The 18,949-nt window shown below is 44.3% G+C and overlaps 1 protein-coding gene across 1 annotated transcript; it reads left to right on the forward strand.

Moving 5' to 3' along the window:
* Window positions 1-848: 848 nt before the first annotated feature.
* On the forward strand, window positions 849-15,914 carry EEF1AKMT1 (EEF1A lysine methyltransferase 1). Its single transcript, XM_040340534.1, has 5 exons — window positions 849-948; window positions 6,224-6,388; window positions 11,292-11,374; window positions 12,696-12,976; window positions 15,570-15,914. Exons 2-5 carry the CDS (start codon window positions 6,233-6,235, stop codon window positions 15,698-15,700), a joined length of 651 nt encoding a protein of 216 aa, XP_040196468.1. The 5' UTR covers window positions 849-948; window positions 6,224-6,232; the 3' UTR covers window positions 15,701-15,914.
* The last annotated feature ends 3,035 nt before the right edge of the window (window positions 15,915-18,949 follow it).

Raw genomic sequence — 18,949 nt, forward strand, 5'->3', positions numbered from 1 at the left:
ACCTGTCAAAACTTGTAACGGAAATTACATTCTGTCACGGCCATCTTGGTACACCCGCACTCAGCCTGCAGTCTGAAGTCGCCACTCTAACATCGTTTATACCCACCAAGTCCTGCATTTCAGACTTATTTTTACCACTAAACTGAGCTTATAGTGTGACATACAGTGTTTAGAAGTCTGTGACACTGTTTTGATGTTGAATTTTATGGGCACAGAGGCTGCATATGATGGGCACAAAGGCTGCATATTATGGGCACAGTGCCTGCATATGATGGGCACAGTGGCTGCATATGATGGACACAGTGGCTGCATATTATGGGCACAGTGGCTGCATATGATGGGCACAGTGGCTGCATATGATGAGCACAGTGGCTGCATATGATGGGCACAGTGGCTGCATATTATGGGCACAGAGGCTGCATATGATGGGCACAGTGGCTGCATATGATGGGCACAGTGGCTGCATATGATGGGCACAGTGGCTGCATATGATGGACACAGTGGCTGCATATGATGGGCACAGAGGCTGCATATGATGGGCACAGTGGCTGCATATGATGGGCACAGAGGCTGCATATTATGGGCACAGTGGCTGCATATGATGGGCACAGTGGCTGCAATTGATGTGTTTTTTTTTGCAGCATTTTTCAGTTTGTTTTGCACTGCTCCTCTGCTCCTATCTATGTACAAAAACAAGTAGAAAAGAATGGAGAATCTCCAGGTAGTTGCCTTTTCTTGTCTACTACCACCAGCTGCTCAATGGAGGACTTGCAACTAACAGCGCTTGTGTAAGGAGTTCCCTCTAGCACCAGGTGGCGCCAGTTGCGTCTGCAGCACGTCTACTAGGACCAGATACATGACGTGGAGGCGGACACCGGAAGAGCAGTGCTCTCTGGGAAATGTAGTCCCCGGTCGGCATGTGTTAGATTTGAAGCTGTGGACAGTCAGGTGAGGTGGACAGCGGAAAAGCGGGTTGGGGTGTATGTACTTATTATGGAGTCGCCGCCTCCTCTTAGTACTGGTCCTGCTAATAACTTCTTTGTCATGTCCCGGGAGTACAGTGAAGAGTGACCCCGGAACCTTCATCCGGGTCCTCCACGGTTTGCTGCACGTGCTCGGCAGCCAAATACACTCATAGCAACCAATCAGAACCAGCCTTGTGCTGGTGTGACCGCCTATTGGTTACTATGGGTTACTGCACGAAACAATCAGCAGCAGGATAAAGCTGGGAGAGTCATGTGACCCCCTTCTTCCTCCAGCAAGGATATGGGGGGGGGGGGTCTGATTTGTTTTCTATACAACGCCTATTATTTATTATATGTGTGGTGAAATGTTCAGGGATTGGTAAAGTAATGATAGCAGAACTTTGCTATTATCTTGGATAGAGTCGGGAATGGTTCAAACGTAACCACTTCAGCCCTGGAAGGATTTACCCCCCCCAATGACCAGGTCATTTTTTGCGATGCTGCACTGCGTTATTTTAACTGACACGGTGCCGTGTGACGCTGTACCCAAACAAAATTGACGTCCTTTTTTTTCCTACAAATAGCGCTTTCTTTTGGTGGTATTTGATCGCGTGAAAAAGACTGACAGTTTTGAAAAAAACAACAATATTTTTTAACTTTTGCTATAAAACATATCCAATAAATAAATAAAAAAATCAAATTTCTTCATTAATTTCTGCCAATATGTATTCTGCTACCGTGTTTCCCCGAAAATAAGCCTGGGTCTTATATTAAATTTGGCAACACAAGACACAGTAGGGCTTATTTTCGGGGTAGGTCTTACCATGTAATGTGCGGTATTTTATTCCCCGCCCCCCCCTCCCAGCCAGACCAGAATCCCCAGTGTGAACTGAGTTCAAATGCTTGTAAAATCCTATAATCCACTCTATTACAGTATTATATAATGTACAATTTGTGTGTTTCTGTAATATAATTTTGACACATACCTTTGTTATAGCGCCTCTGTGACCCACCGGAGCTCCCTTCCCCACATTTATATCAGAGAAACACACATATTGTACATTATATACCACTGTAATAGAGTGGGTTATAGGATTTTATAAGCATTTTAAACTAGGACTTATTTTCGGGGTAGGTCTTACTTTCGGGGAAACAGGGTATATATACGCAATAAGCGTATATTGATGTGCGCAAAAGTTATATAGTTATAGCGTCTACAAACTATGGAATAAATAGAATTTTTATTCATTTTTAACCACTTGCCAACCGCCTCACGACAATATACGTCGGAAGAATGGCACGGGCAGACAGAGTAACGTGTGTATATATACACGTTACTACCCCCCCCCCTCCCCTAGGGTTGCCACCTGTCCAGGATTCACCCGGACAGTTCGGGTTTAGAATCATGTTTTCGGGTTTCAGAAAGCCTGAAACCCGGACACATTATTTAGCCTGGTCTATGGCTTGCCAGAAGGGTTTATGGCTGCAGTTGTCTCTTTCACACTGCCTGAGAGAGGGCTCGATCTACACCTATCCCCCCCCCCACACCGTCCCCTCTGTGTCTGCCCACACTCCAATCTTCAGTGCTGTGCCTCAGAAAAGGAAAGTTGAGGCTGGAAAATTGAAGTCCAGCAGCCTCAGATACATCTGGATGAGAGGTGTTGACTGCCAGGGGATGAGTGAGCTCACCATCCATCCCTGTCTGTGAATGTCTCCCCCCCTCTCCTTTTTCTCTCTTGCCTTTGATTGAGTACACAAAGGTGAGTCAGGGTTCTCAGAGCACCCCTTACATCAGAGTTCCCCTTTACACCAGAGGCCACAGCTTTCCCCCTTACATCAGAGTCTTCTCCGTACATCAGAGTTCTCAGTGTTCCCCCTTACATCAGAGTTCCCCTTTACACCAGAGGCCACAGTGTTGCCCCTTACATCAGAGTCCTCCTGTATATCAGAGTTCCTAGTGTTCCCCCTTAGATCATGGTTTCCAGAGCATCCCTTATGTTAGAGCCCCCAGAGTTCTCCCTTACATCAGAGTCCCCCCTTACAGTGAAAGGGAAGTTCAGATGTAAAAAGGGAACTCTGTGGATTCAGATTTAAAAGGGGAACTTTGAGGACTCTGATGTAAAGGGGAACTCTTAAAGGTGGCAACCCTACCCCCCCCCGGTGCCCGAGGCGGGCGGCATCGTTGCAGGAGCCATGTGTCCTGAGGGAGAGGCCACTGATTCATGGCCACCCCCTCACGATCGCTCCCGACGAATGACATGCTTACTCTGCCTGTGAAAGTGTAAACACAGGCAGAGGAAGCGATGTCACTTTCCTCGCGTCAGTCTTTTCGACCGGCGCCCGAGGAGAAAATGCATCAATAGTAAGTGCACCAACACTACACTGACACCAGTACACGTAGGCCCACATTTCCCCCCCGATCACCCCTAGTCACAGTGTCACAGTGTTCATTTATTTTACTGATCACTGCATTTGGTATCATTTGTGACTGTAAAAAGTAGGGTTGTCACGATACCGATACTAGTATCGGGACCATTACCGAGCATTTGCGCGAGTACTTGTACTCGCGCAAATGCTGCCGATGCCCTGTACGATACTTGTCTATTGACAAGAGAGCAGCGGGCGGGGGGCAGAGAGCAGAGCGGGTAATAAGCGGCTGTAATAAGTTCTTACTGTCTTCTCTCATGTCGCATTGTTCCCGATGGCCCCTCCTCTCCTCTCGTTGTATGCTTGTGACATCATCTGAGATGGAGGAGAGGAGAGGAGGGGCTGTTGGGGAATAGTGCAACATGATAGAGGATAGTAAAGACTTATTACAGATGTGAGCCGCTTCCTGCGCTACTCTGCATTAAAGGAAGCTGAAAGGAAAGTGTGCCCAGTACCCTGTGCACTGCCATGCCTAGTACCCTGATGTGCCCAGTACCCTGTGACCTGACGTGCCTAGTACCCTGATGTGCCCAGTACCCTGTGCCCTCCCATGCCTAGTACCCTGATGTGCCCAGTACTCTGTGCCCTGCCCAGTACCCTGATGTGCCCTGCCATGCCTAGTACCATGATGTGTCCAGTACCCTGATGTGCCCTGCCATGCCTAGTACCCTGATGTGCCCAGTACCCTGTGCCCTGCCTAGTACCCTGATGTGCCCAGTACCCTGTGCCCTGCCGTTCCTAGTACCCTGATGTGCCCTGATGTGCACCATGCCCTGTGCCCTGATGTGCCCTGTGCCCTGATTTGCCCAGCACCCTGATGTGCCCTACTGTGCCCAGTACCCTGATGTGCACCATGCCCACTGACCACCAATCTAAGAGACATCCTTCCCACTGACCACCAATCTAAGAGACATTCTTAAATTTGAAAACAGTCACATGACATTAAAAAAAAGTATCGGTAATCGGTATCGGTGAGTACATGAAAAAAAGTATCGGTACTTGTACTCGGTCCTAAAAAAAGTGGCATCGAGACAACCCTAGTAAAAAGTGTTGGTGCAGTTAGTGGAAGGACCCTTTTAGGTCTAGGGTACTCCCCTAACCCTTCTAATAAAGGTTTAACCCTTTTATCGCCCCCCAGGTAACGCTTTCACCCCCTGTCGCCAGTGTCACTAAGCGATATTTTTTCTGATTACCGTATTAGTGTCAAGGGTGGCGCTAGGTATCCAGTTAGTTGTTTAGGTTCACCATCAGGTTTTTATAGCGTCAGGTACCCCCATATACTACCTAATAAAGGTTTTATCCCCGATTGCCCCCTAGTTAACCCTTTCGCCAGTGATCACTGCATAAGTGTTTTACGGGTGACATTGGTTAGTTTTGTTTTTTTATAGCGTCAGGGTGCCCGCCGTTTATTACCCAATAAAGATTCAACCCCCTGATCGCCCGGCCGGGTGATATCAGTTGGGTTTTAGGGTCTGTGTGGCCCCAGGCAGCATCAGGTTAGTGCCAGTAGCGCTAACACCCAAGCACGCAGCATACACCTCTCTTAGTGGTATAGTATCTGAGCAGATCAATATCTGATCTGGTCAGATCTATGCTAGCGTCCCCAGCAGTTTGGGGTTCCCAAAAATGCAGTGTTAGCGGGATCAGCCCAGATACCTGCTAGTACCTGCGTTTTGCCCCTCCGCCCAGCCTAAAAATACAGTGCTCTTATTGCGAAACGCTCGTTAACCGCGTTTACTGTTTTATTGTTAACCATTTTTTTGTTTTCAGGTACGCCATTCAGCTGCAGCGTGGATTTATTTATCTTGACAGCAACAGCATTTACTCCGACGGTAGATAAAGCCGTGACTCCAATGCTGTAGGAGGTGATTTCACCACCACAGTTAAAAAAAAGACCATATATGCCAAAGCATGGGGGCGGATGCCCCCATGCTTCGGCATATATATATTTTAGGCACAGGTTGCGTTAAATCATTTTTTTATTTTTTTTTGTATTTGCTTTGCAAGTATGGTATGTATGTCTTACTGTTATACTGTAATGTTACTTTGTTTTATGGTTAACCATCAATTGCTTTAGCAGGTACGCCATTCAGTTGCAGCGCAGATTTATTTATCTTGACAGCAACAGCATTTTCTCCCACGATGCATAAAGCTGTAACTCCAAAATCACTACCACAGTTAAAAAAAAAAAAGAGCATTTATGCCAAAGCATGGGGGCAGCAGGGGTGGAGGAGCGATTTTGCTCCTAACTTTTAGGACGGATGCCCCCATGTTTCGGCATACAAAATGGTGCATGTATGCCCATCATTAGAAGTTTGTGGATGAAGGGAGGTATTCTAATGGTTGGCATACCCACCGATCAATCTCTTTTTTTTCATTCAGCCCACAGGCTGCATGAAAAAAAAGATTACAATATATGCCCAACAAGGACCAGCATCGTACTGGTATGTTGCTAGACTTTGAGTGGTTATACCAGAATGATGCCTGTGGGTTTAGGTATCATCTTGGTATAATTATTTTCAGCCAGCGGTTGGCTTTCATGTAAAAGCAATCCTAGCGGCTAATTAGCCTCTAGACTGCTTCTACAAGCAGTGGGAGGGAATTCCCCCCCCCCCCCCACCGTCTTCCATGTTTTTTTCTGGCACTCCTGTCCGAACAGGGAACCTGAGAATGCAGCCGGTGGTTTTAGCTGTAGCGGGTATCTAGCTGTACAGAAGCGGTGGGGTATCTTGCCTGCAGCTTATACCGTAATTAGAGCTTTGCTTTCATTCCTGTCCACACTAGAGCTGTTGCAGTGTTTGTGCTTAATTTTGATATCTTTTATACTCTAGTGTTCATTAATGATGGATAGCAGTGATGATGACGATGTTCCACAGCTCTCTGCCCACGCTTTAGCGGCTTTGCAGGAGTTTTATGCTGAGCAGGAGCAGCAGGAATCTACAAAGTCTGGACCTGACTATGACCAGTTCTCAGTTGGGGCAGTCGAAGAAGACTGGGTAAGAGAAGTCCTTTGTTATCGGTCTTTACAGGATAATATGAGTTATATATGACTGGAATAGTCTATTGACTTGGACATCTCTTATTACATGGCGCCCTGTAGTGTAAGAAGAGTTTTTCAATTTGTCTCGTGGCTCATTCAGTGTCTTCCTTCTGCAGTGGACATCCCTGTGTTGACCTCTCAGTGTCCATATCTGCAAGTGGGTTGGTGGGAGGGAGGCCTCTGGAGGTCTAGAATACACCTGGTTTTATAAATCAAACTGCAGATTTAAAGCTGAACTCTGTAAAAGTCAGATCCTAACTTTAACAATTATTGTCCTCTTTTTGCAATTAAAGTGTTAGTAACCCACTTAAAGAAAAAAAAAGGAACCGTTAGTTTCAGTATGCGTCGCATACTAGGACATTAGAACAGATTTACCTGAAAAAGAAGCCCTTCAGCAGCACGCTGTTACAGCTGAAGGTGTCTACATCTTCACCGAGTCTTCCTTTAGGTTGGCGGGCTTCGGCGGTATGAATGGCGATGACGTTGTGTTTACGGCACAGCTCTGGTGACCGCGCCGGCTGCATCGGAAGTAAATATCTCGTAAACGGTGCACGTTTAGGAGATGTTTACTGTACCTCTAGGTAGACCTTATTATAGGCTTACCTAGGTAAAAATAATACACAGGAGTTTGCTCCCACTTTAAAGCAGCAACCACTGATTAGTCCTTTATTGCAATGCTTCTCAACTCCAGTCCTCAAGTACCCCCAACAGGTCATGTTTTCAGGCTTTCCATTATTTTGCACAGGTAATTTGATCAGTTTTACTGCCTTAATAATTACCGCAGCCGTTTCATCTGAGGGAAATACTACAAATATGACCCATTTGGGGGTAATTGAGGACTGAAGTTGAGAAACATTGCTTTATTGGATGCAGCATTTCAAGGGCTCACTGTTCTTTATATCCTTTAGGCAAGAGAAGTGGCTACTGTGCTGGCTCTTTCCCCTGGCCATGTAACTTTTTATATTTTTTCTAATGGTGGTCACCACTCGCTATAGTAGGAGGACCCGGGTATCTCGGACTCCCAGTCTGTCTAATCCAGTGTCGCTGCCTAATTTGACCGACGGGCCAGAGGACTCCTGGTTTGTCCAGCCCATGATGACATAACACCATGATTGACAATCCAGGAAAGTCCTGGTTTCATGCCTATCCCCGCCTGTTTAATGCTGCTGGACTTAATGTGAGGCTATTCACACTGGAAAGTGTTAATAATAAGTGATAATTTATTATTGAATTTCCAGGTATGGCATTTTTACAATGTTATGCTGGCCCAGCCTGGACCAATGTAAGTATGTATGTGCCACACCTGTGGGATCCCCCTGAAAGCTGGAAATCACTGTAGTATGTACCGGTAGTACAATGATTGCCACTAGCTTCTGTGTCCTGTGCCAAGTGGATGTCCTTCTTCATTTTAAACACTTATTCGGCACAGACGCCATTCAGGGAACACTTTGTATTTTTTTTTTTCAATAAATGCAAAGCAATCTCTGGATGAGGAGTAGAGGTGGGGCAGTGACATCACTATCTCCACCTTGTCCAATCAGAACACTTTGCATTCATTGAGAAAATGCAGTGTTCTCTGAATGCTGAGTGGGCAACCTCAGGTTTTCAGTGTGTAGCAGGGCAGCCAAATGCCACAGGACTTGGAAGCTAGCAGCCATAGCTGTAGTACTTGTGCCTACTACAATGACTTCCAACTTCCATGGGGATTTGCCAGGTATGGTCCATATATAATAAGAAATAATAGCGCTAACAAAAATATATTATAAATTGATCCGAAAGTGTATGATAATGCCAATAAAGTCCCAAATATCATCCCAAAAGTGCTCTTGTGCTCCAAACTTCATAAACGTGCTGAAGTGCTCAAAATTAAACTCCTGTGATGTGACACACTCTTGTATCCCTACTCACCAGAAATCATGGACTCCCAGCTTTTCAGTCTAGGGGTCAAACAGGCTTTAATCTGGTGACCGGCAATAGATGACACAGTCCAATAAGGATCTCCCCCCAACATGATTCACCAGGACTCAGGATGTTGACCAAAATCAGAACAAAAAAGGGGACCGATAGTGAAGTATTGTAGAACTGGATGATTTATTGCACATACAAATTGCACTTACAGGACACATGTAAAATCAGGCATGTAGAAAGCAAGTGATCTGATCTGGGAACGCCGTAACCAGCATGCGTTCCTCCGCAGCCGCAAGTGACGTAGGGCCAGATTCACGTAGCCGGGGCGCAACTTAACTTTTCCGATTTAAGTTACACCGCCGCAATTTTTCCAAGTTAGTGCCCGATCCACAAAGCACTTACCTGGAAATTTGCGGCGGTGTATCCTAAATCCGGCCGGCGCAAGGCGGGCCAATTCAAATGGGGCAAGTCCCATTTAAATTAGGCGCGCTCCCGCACCGGACGTACTGCGCATGCTCTTGACGCAAATTTCCCGACGTGCTTTGCGCGAAGTTTCGATGCGCCAAGGTTTTGTGAATCGCGACGGGTAAAAAAAAGTTGCGTCGGTAAAAAAAGAGTTGCGCCCGGAATTTTTTTTTAAAAAAAAAATTTGACAGTGACGCGGGAAAGACGGGTACACTTTTACATGGTGTACTAACTTTAAACTTTGTAAAAGGTACCCTATCTTTGCGACGGCAAACTAACACTTACGGCGACTTAACGAAGGGAAAAAGCTTTGTGGATCTCCGTAAGTGCTAATTTGCATACCCGACGCTGGTTTACGACGAGAACTCCCCCCCGCGGTACTGCATCCTAAGATTTGACAATGTAATTCCATTACAGCTGTCGGATCTTAGGGCTAGCTATGCGTAACTGATTCTATGAATCAGCCGCATAGTTAGAAACAGAGATACAACGGCCTATCAGTAGATACGCCGTCGTATCTCTTTTGTGAATCTGGCCCGTAGTTCGGACTCCGAACCGGAAATTATGTCAACGTGTTTCGCCCTCCCATCAAGGACATAATTTCCGGTACATGAAGACTAAGCTTTTATATCCGAGGGGAGCAGCCTCCTTCATAGATGACCAATAAAATTAAGATGGCAATAATTACATATGTATACCCAAAAGGGGCGGCTTAAACCACAGGCACCAAATACAATTAGAGCAACAGCCATTACAATGTAAATATGTTATAATGGGAGCCTATAACGTCACACATTTAAAAACATCAAATACATGCTAATTTTAGTTTAAAGACTTCACAAAAAAATGAATTTAATAGAAAAAATGTAATGAAAATGATAAAAAAAAATATTTTTTTTTTTAATAAGAATAAAATAAAAAATGTAATTTTCTTTATAATTACAATCCATTCCAATCTTTTGCATGTGTACAGTTATGGATGTGCACCCCTGGACAGACATTTCACTGCTCTTAGACAGGCTAAAGACAGTGGGCCGGATTCAGATACAATGGCGTATCTGTCCGGCCGGCGTAACGTATCTTTAACTTTGGGCGTGAGTTCTTTATTTAGAAAGAGCTTGCGCCCTTAGCTACGGCGGCGTAACGTATGTGTTGCGGCGTAAGGCCGCGTAATTCAAATTGGGATGTAGGGGGCGTGTTTTATTTAAATTTGTATTGACCCCGCGTTTTTTACGTTTTATTTGAACGGCGCATGCGCCGTCCGTAAAATATCCCAGTGTGCATTGCTCTAAATGACGTCGCAAGGACGTCATTGCTTTCGACGTGAACGTAAATTACGTCCAGCCGTATTCGCGAACGACTTGCGCAAACGACGTAAAATTTCAAAACTCGGCGCGAGAATGATGGCCATACTTAACATTAGCTACCCCTCATATAGCAGGCCTAGTGGCCAGCCTGGAATTGCAGCCTAAGATCCGATGGTGTAAGACACTTACACCTGTCGGATCTTAGGGCATTCTATGTGTAACTGATTCTCTGAATCAGTCGCATAGATACGACCGGCGGAACTCAGAGATACGACGGCGTATCAGGAGTTACGCCGTCGTATCTCTTTCTGAATCCGGCCCTGTATGCACAGGGCCTTAGGGGCAGTTCACACCACATGCAGTGCGTTTTTTCTTTTGCATCAAAAACGCATGGAAAGTAGGTTATATGGTTTTCAAGGCATAGTTCACACCAGTGCTTGCAGTTCCAGAAAAAAAAGTAGAACATGCTGCATTTTTCCTGCACTGGACTGTGCTGGAATGCTGTAAAACCCATCAAAAACACACTGGAACACACATGTCCTTATTTAAGGTTAAGAAAAAAGAGGGGGGGAAATGCACTGGACTGCATCAAAAACACTTATGGCACACATCTGGACTACGTTTCTTTGGTGTGACCTGGCCCTTACAGTGATGAAAATAAAGAGTACATTAGGCCCTTCACAGAAGCTGTGCATCACTTAAAGGATCACTAAAGGATTTTTTTTTTAGCTAAATAGCTTCCTTTTCCTTACTGCAGTACTGGTTTCATGTCCTCATTGTTTGTTTTTGCTTTGAAGTTGCTGTAATTCTGCTGTGATCTCCACACTTCCTGCTTGTCTGGCTCCTTATGAAAAATCTCATGGCAGCTTTTCACTGTGATCCAAGCTGTGTGTCTAAAACTCCTCAGAACCAATCAGATTCATTTTAAAAACAGAACACTGCCCTGGATTTGTTTGTTTTTGTTCTGTGGGTCCCTTTACTTCACATAAACATGAAACCAGTTTAAAAACGAAAGTGAAACTAGAGGCACATTATATGATTGAATTGAATCTATTTTTAATCATTTTTAAAAGGAATCCGTTAACTTTTATGTCTCTATACCCTGTAAACAGTCATTTCAGCAAAAACATTTTTTTCCTTTAGTGCTCCTTTAAGTTATTTCTTTCATTTTCTTTACAGCAGTTAAGTCAGTTTTGGTATGACAATGAAACTGCTCTGTGTCTGGCCAAGGAAGCATTGAAAGCCTCTGGAGAAAATGGAAGGTATGGCATTTCTTGCAAGTTAAAGCGTTTGTTACAACAACACTTCATATTCCTGATATGTGCCTGTTGTACCATGTACTTGTATGAGAAAGTTTTCTGTTCTCCTTTTGCATGAATTACTGCATCAATGTGGCGTGGCATGGAGGCGATCAGCCTGTGGCACTACTGAGGTGTTATGAAAGCCCAGGTTGCTTTGATAGTGGCCTTCAGCTCATCTGCATTGTTGGGTCTGGTGTTTCTCATCTCTATGGGGTTTAGGTCAGGAGGGTTTGCTGGCCAATCAAGCACAGTGATACCATGATCATTAACCGCTTTGTTGACCTGCCTGAGAACACACAGTCAGGGAACACAGTTAACCCCTTGATCGCCCCCTAGTGTTAACCCCTTCCCTGCCAGTGGCATTTACACAGTAATCAGTGTATTTTATAGCACTGATCACTGTATAAATGCCAGTGGTCCCAAAAATGAGTGAAAAGAGTCCGACGTGTTCGCCATAACGTCACAGTCCCGATAAAAATCGCAGATTGCCACCATTACTAGTAAAAATAATAATAATAAAAATGCCATAATTCTATCCCCTATTTTGTAGACGCTATAACTTTTGCGCAAGCAAATCAATATACTCTTATTGCAATTTGTATTACCAAAAATATGTAGAAGAATACAAATCGACCTAAACTGAGGAATTTGCTTTAAAAAAAAAAACATTGGGAATATTTATTATAGCAAAAAGTACAAAATATTGTAATTTTTTTTTTTTATAGTGCAAAATATAAAAACCGCAGAGATCAAATACCACAAAAAGAAAGCTCTATTTGTGGGGGGAAAAAGGAACGTCTATTTTGTTTGGGTACAGCGTTGCACAACCGCGCAATTGTCAGTTAAAGTGACGCAGTGCCGTTTCGCAAACAATTAACTCTGTTAATGACATTATTTAAAAACCACTGATGCATAGTTCAATTTGAGGGTGGAGCTCCGCTTTAAGTGTGAGAAATATGCAAAAAAAATGAAATCGGGAAGGGTCAAATACTTTTTCACATCACTGTAGGTGATACAGATCTCCATAATCAAATGCCAGTGAAAGAACTGATGATCAGTTTTCTATTAGATCCTTTCCTATGAGATTCTATTGTAGTATGGGGGGCATCAGAAACATGATTTGGTTATTTTTCTTCAGTTTTGGTGCCTGTTGTAATTTCTCTGCTCCTTAAGGTTTATTCCCTGCTTGGATTTAATTAAATGCTGTATTGGCTGCCTAGTTCCATTCGTTGTTCATAGTTCTTTAGTACCTGCTGCCTATGTGTTACATTTATCTTTCCAGGATAGCCTGTGTCAGTGCTCCCAGCATTTACCAGAAACTTAAAGGACTCGCTGGAGATGACGTATCCATCTGTTTGCTGGAATATGATAGAAGGTTCTCAGTCTATGGTGATGATTTCATCTTCTATGACTACAATAATCCATTGGATCTACCAGACGGGCTGCAGCCACATAGCTGTGATATCGTATTAGCAGATCCACCATACCTATCTGAAGCGTGCCTAACTAAGACTGCTGAGACTATCCGGTACCTGACTAAGGGCAAGATCTTACTGTGCACAGGTATGATGCAATCCAGTGAGTTCTGTCATTTTGTCACTTTTCGGTTTGTCGTGTGTGTAGGGATCTCATGACAACTTGCAAAATACTCAAGTTTTGACCGATCACATAGGTTTGGCCCTAATTATAGGGACCTTGATCCACCTTTTCTCTGGTATCAAGCAAACTATATGAACCCAGGAATTCGTGGTTAATGCTACCATTAGATCAGTGCACAGTAGACTTGTGTTCACTGATCTATTGATCTCCCTGTTTGTATCCTGCATGTAAACGTTACCAATGAGATAGGGAACAAGATGTGATGCCAGCCTCATCCCACGGCAGGAAAATAAGAGGAGGGGGGTTGGACTGTGTGCATGCTGTTATTTTGTAGACGTGACCATGTGGCCAAAGAGGTTACTTCCACTGACAGCTTCCTAAAGTGTATGTTACCACACTATTTCATATTCCTGATATGTGTCTGAGGTAACGTGTACTTGTATTAACTACTTGCCGACCAGCCGCCGTATAACAGTTATACGGCGGCAGGTCGGCTCCCCTGCGCGAGAGCCGTAGCTATACGTCGGCTCTCGAATCGGCCACTGGGGGGGCGCGCCGCCCGCTCGTCCCTGACTCCCGTGCTTGCCAGGCGCGATCGCCGCCGGGCACCCGCGATTGCTCGTTACAGAGTGATGACCGGGAGCTGTGTGTGTAAACACACAGCTCCCGGTCCTGTCAGGGCGAGAAATGCTGACCGTCTGTTCATACAACGTATGAACAGCGATCAGTCATTTCCCCTAGTGAGGTCACCCCCCCTACAGTTAGAACACACCCAGGGAACATACTTAACCCCTTCCCCGCCCCCCTAGTGTTAACCCCTTTCCTGCCAGTGGCATTTTTATAGTAATCCAATGCATTTTTATAGCACTGATCGCTATAAAAATGCCAATGGTCCCAAAAATGTGTCAAAAGTGTCCGAAGTGTCCGCCATAATGTCGTAGTACCGAAAAAAAATCGATGATCGCCGCCATTACTAGTAAAAAAAAATATTAATAAAAATGCCATAAAACTAACCCCTATTTTGTAAACGCTATAACTTTTGCGCAAACCAATCGATAAACGTTTATTGCGTTTTTTTTTTTTTTTTTTTTACGAAAAATATGTAGAAGAATACGTATCGACCTAAAAAATAGTTTTTTATATATATTTTTGGGGGATATTTATTATAGCAAAAAGTAAAAAATATTATTTTTTTTCAAAATTGGCGCTCTATTTTTGTTTATAGCGCAAAAACTAAAAACCGCAGAGGTGATCAAATACCACCAAAAGAAAGCTCTTTTTGTAGGAAAAAAAAGACGCCAATTTTGTTTGGGAGCCACGTCGCACGACCGCGCAATTGTCGGTTAAAGCGACGCAGTGCCTAATCGCAAAAAGTGCTCTGGTCTTTGACCAGCAATATGGTCCGGGGGTTAAGTGGTTAAAGGAGTTGTAAAGGTAAAAAATGTTTTCCCTAAATAGCTTCCTTTACCTTAGTGCAGTCCTCCTTCACTTACCTCATCCTTCCATTTTGATTTAAAATGTCCTTATTTCTATTGAGAAATGCTCACTTCCTGTTCTTCTGTCTGTAACTCCACACAGGGAGCCTCTTGAGGGGGGAGGGGGCGAGCAGGAGGGTCAGGACACTCTCTACTTTGCAGATAGAGAAATGAGCTTTGTGTTAGTGGGTGTCCTGACACTCCTGCTCGCCCCCTCCCCCCTCAAGAGGCTTTCTCCACACCAGGGAGAAAGCCTTGCATTACTGCGTGTAGTTACAGACAGAAGAACAGGAAGTGAGGATTTCTCAGAGGAAATAAGGACATTTAAAAGCAAAATCGAAGGATGAGGTAAGTGAAGGAGGATTGCACTAAGGTAAAGGAAGCTATTTAGGGAAAACAAAATTGTACCTTTACAACCCCTTTAAAGTATCTTGTTCACGTCATATACCTGGTGATTCTGCCATGAAAGCATATCATTCCCGGCAAGGTCACTTTTTTGGCTGTGCTGGGAGAGTCCCCCAGTGGTCAGGCCTGTGCTGACATGACACCCCCCCCCCCCCATACAGCTGTTCAATGGGAAGATCAGTATACTGCTATTTCTCTTAGACTCCATTCACACCTGAGCGACAGCCGCGTTCGGCGGTAGCGGCGTATTTTGCCGCGAGTGTGAAACTTTCAATTTTTTTTTTTTTTTTAAGTCTTCCCATTGCTGTCAATGGGCAAACGCCAATGTCGCCTGAAAAAAAGGGTCCGGGACTTTTTTTCAGGCGTTCGGCGTCTATGAGATGTGAACCATCTCCATAGACAGCAATGGGAATTCTCCCCTCTAGCGGCAGAAGTGTCCGGCGTCGGGCGTTTTGTTGCTCAGGTGTGAATGCAGCCTTATTCTTGCTTGCACCCCCTGCAGTCTCTATCCCCACCTCTACAAGCCCCTTATGCAGCTGAGAACAGAGATTATGTCACCCCTTTAAAAAAAAAATACATTTAGTGAGTGTGTGTAGGAAAGAAGGAATGTCTGTGTCATAAAACATAATTACTGTACTAATGTGGCCCATACCATTGTTACCCTTTTTGTGTTTCAGGTGCTGTGATGGAGGATTTAGTGACAAAAATACTTGGCTTAAAGGTGTGTAAATTTATCCCAAGGCACACACGGTCACTAGCCAATGAGTTCCGATGTTATTCCAACTATGAGACTGGACTGGACTCCTAGACGGCCTGGCTCTATACAACCAGCAACAGCCTGAGGCCTAGACAGGACGGACACCCACCCAAGGTTTTCAGAAACGGTCTGTGGTCCTCACAGCTAAACTACATGGCAAATGTTTAGTTTCCTTCAACCAAATTATTTACACCCCAGGGGTGGCTGGATCACGGGTTGTTATTACTTTACAGATTTAAAGAAAAAGAAAATATGTTCCTATGAATTAGTTTCATCTGTATTTTTGACTTTTAAAGTCCAGCTTGAGGCTGCATGTGAAAATCCATTCATGAAAGCTTTCTCTACAAAGATATTTGAAGCTGCTATATAAACCCGGGAATAACACATGAGAAATTGGTCCACATTCTTTTTTCTGCACTTAGAGAATGACAGCTGGAAATTGGTTTCTATGTAGTTTATATTCCTGCAATTTCTTTTGTTCTTTTCTGCACTCCTTGTAACCGAAACTGAGGGTGATGCTCATACATTCTGTAATTGTGTTCATTCCTATAGATTGTGGTTTGAAACATATGTAATTTTAAGTTCTATTTTTGAGACCATGCTTGTCATTCTCTGTGTGATTACTCTCACAACTGATGTAAAAAAAATGCACATCAGGTCTTGAAGTGATTGTAAAGTCTCATAGAAAAAAAAAAGCAAACATGTCTATACTTACCTGCTCTGTTGCAGTGGATTTGCACAGAGCAGCCCTGATCCTTCTCTTCTCAGGTCCCTCTTTGCTGCTCCTGCCCCCTCCTTCCTGTTGAGTGCCCCCACAGCAAGCAGCTTGCTATGGGGGCACCCAAGCTGAGCTACAGCTCCATGTGTCCATTCAGACACAGAGCTGCTGATCGCCCTGCTCCCTCTCTCTCCTGAGTGGCTAACTGACTTTGACAGCCGCGGGAGCAAGTGGCACGGCTGATGTGTCTCAGCCAATAAGGAGGGAGAGTCCAGGACAGCCGAGGTACAGAGATGGGGCTCGGGTAAGTAATAGGGGTACTGGGGAGGCTGCTACACGCAGAAGGCTTTTTATCTTAATGCAGGCTTTGCTTAGCGGGGGGATCGATCCGCTGATCCCTGCTGAGCAGGCGGATGACATGTCCACCTCTAATCACTGTGCTGAGAAGGACGTGTCGGAGTCCCGCTCTTCTCTATGGGATCTGCCAGTCGGATGGAAAATAGGGTCCCCATCCGTCTGGATTTCACAGACAGGACCGGATAGTGGCGAATGTCAGCGGACATGTTACTGCTGACATCTGCCGCCCCCTAGGAGTGAATGGAGGGTCCGATCAGGTCCGCCTTAAAAAAAACCTGACAGGCAGAACTGATCTGAAAGCCTGTGTGAAAGGGCCCTTAACATAAAAAACCCCTTTGCCTTTACAACTCCTTGAAGCCGAATACACACTACCTGCTGGGTTGCACAAAAAAAATTGACAGCTCCAGTCAGAGACACTGTACTAACCATGCAAGGTTAGTCCAGCGATCTCCCCCACTTAGCTGTTGTGCTCTGACAGGGTGACGGCCCCCCACCAGAACACTCCGAACAGCACACTCTGCCATTGGCTGAGAGCGCTGATTGGGAGTCGGTTGGTTGCTGATTTTCTGGCATGCACGTCCAACAGAAGCCAGCTGATTAGCTGACTTCTGCCAGACAGACCGACATACACATGGGCAGAATGTCTGCTTTTTTTTTTTTTTTAAGTTGTATTGTCTGTACTCTGTAGTGATATTGTAAAATGTAACTAGAAATTCTATTTTAGTAAATTTTGACCTCTCATTGACATCATATTCTACAACCAAATATGATTTGTCCTTTTTGACCAGTAGACAAAAGAATACATAGATCACAGCTTCTTGGAGAGAAAGGAAAGTTTTAAGCAAACAAACAAACATAAAAGCATCCTAGGTGCACGTGTAATCAGATATCTAGCCGTATAACAGGGTGGTGTCCTTGACCTGCAGAGGTCCCCAGTGACCTAAAAAAAAAGGAAAAAAGTGTCCCACAATATTTTTTGAAAAGTATAAACATTTCTTAGCTCTGGGTCTTGCATGATTATTAGGTAAACCTGTTGTCAGAATAAAGCTGCACAAAAATGCCTCTCGGCTGATGATGAGGTTGTTAGGATTCCCCTCATGATACCATTATGCCGCGTACACACGGTCGTTTTTCGGCATGAAAAAAAATGTAATTTTTTAAAACGTCATTTAAAATCATCGTGTATGGGCTTCAAATCGTTTTTCGGCTTCTGAAAAACGACAAAAAAAAAAAATTCAAACATGCTGCATTTTTTAATGGCGTTTTTTAAAATGTCGCTTTTCGGGTTGTAAAAAATGATCGTGTGTGGGCTGAAATGACGTTTTAAACCCGCGCATGCCCAGAAGCGAGTTATGAGACGGGAGCGCTCGTTCTGGTAAAACTACCATTCATAATGGAGTAAGCACATTCATCACGCTGTAACAGACAAAAAAGCGTGAATCGTCTTTTACTAACAAGGAATCAGCTAAAAGCAGCCCAAAGGCGAATAGAACTTCCCCTTCAGAGTGCCGTCGTACGTGTTGTACGTCACCGCGCTTTGTTCATCATTTTTTAAAAACGATGGTGTGTGGGCAACATCGTTTTTAATGATGAAGTTGGAAAACCTTTGTTTTTTGGACATGCTGAAAAATGACTTTTTTTTTTTCATGCTGAAAAATGACCATGTGTACGTGGCATAAGACCATTAGGTCTACGCTGTCACTATTTTTGCAGGTGAAAAAGAAGTCTCTCTACCATGTAAGCTATTAATACTTGCATGTCCTGCTGCCTGCTCTGTTGAACTCTGCTGCATTGAACAATCTTCTACATTTGATACTTCCAGGCGTGTCTGATCCAGGAGTCCCCTGCTTTGCGGGTCCGTCTGCCTGCCCTTATGTAACTACAGGGAACAGTAGTGACATTGGGGGAGATTTACTATATCTGGTGCAGCTGTGCATAGTAACCAGCTTGTAACTTCAGCTTGTTCAGTAAGCTTTGCCAATAAAACCTAGAAGCTGATTGGTTACTATGCACATCTGCACCAGTTTTAGTAAACAATCTCCACCATAGCGACTGGTTGAAAGAGCCATAGAGCGCATGAGGGAACACAGAATTGCCAAATGTCGATGTTCTGGTGCAGTGAGGTTTGGCATGGCGACAGGTTATTATTTGTTTTGCAGGGAGAATTTTTTTTTAAGGTTTTATGATGAGAATAGCTTGGTATTGGCAAAATTCAGATCTCTACT

This window comes from Rana temporaria, chromosome 2 (genome assembly GCF_905171775.1).
Source record: "Rana temporaria chromosome 2, aRanTem1.1, whole genome shotgun sequence".
NCBI lineage: Eukaryota > Metazoa > Chordata > Amphibia > Anura > Ranidae > Rana > Rana temporaria.

Coding starts and splice junctions, on each gene's coding strand:
- EEF1AKMT1 (XM_040340534.1), top strand. CDS start 6,233: ATGATGGATAGCAGTGATGATGACGATGTTCCACAGCTCTCTGCCCAC. Junction 11,375..12,695: donor GCCTCTGGAGAAAATGGAAG/GTATGGCATTTC, acceptor TTATCTTTCCAG/GATAGCCTGTGTCAGTGCTC. Junction 12,977..15,569: donor CAAGATCTTACTGTGCACAG/GTATGATGCAAT, acceptor TTTGTGTTTCAG/GTGCTGTGATGGAGGATTTA.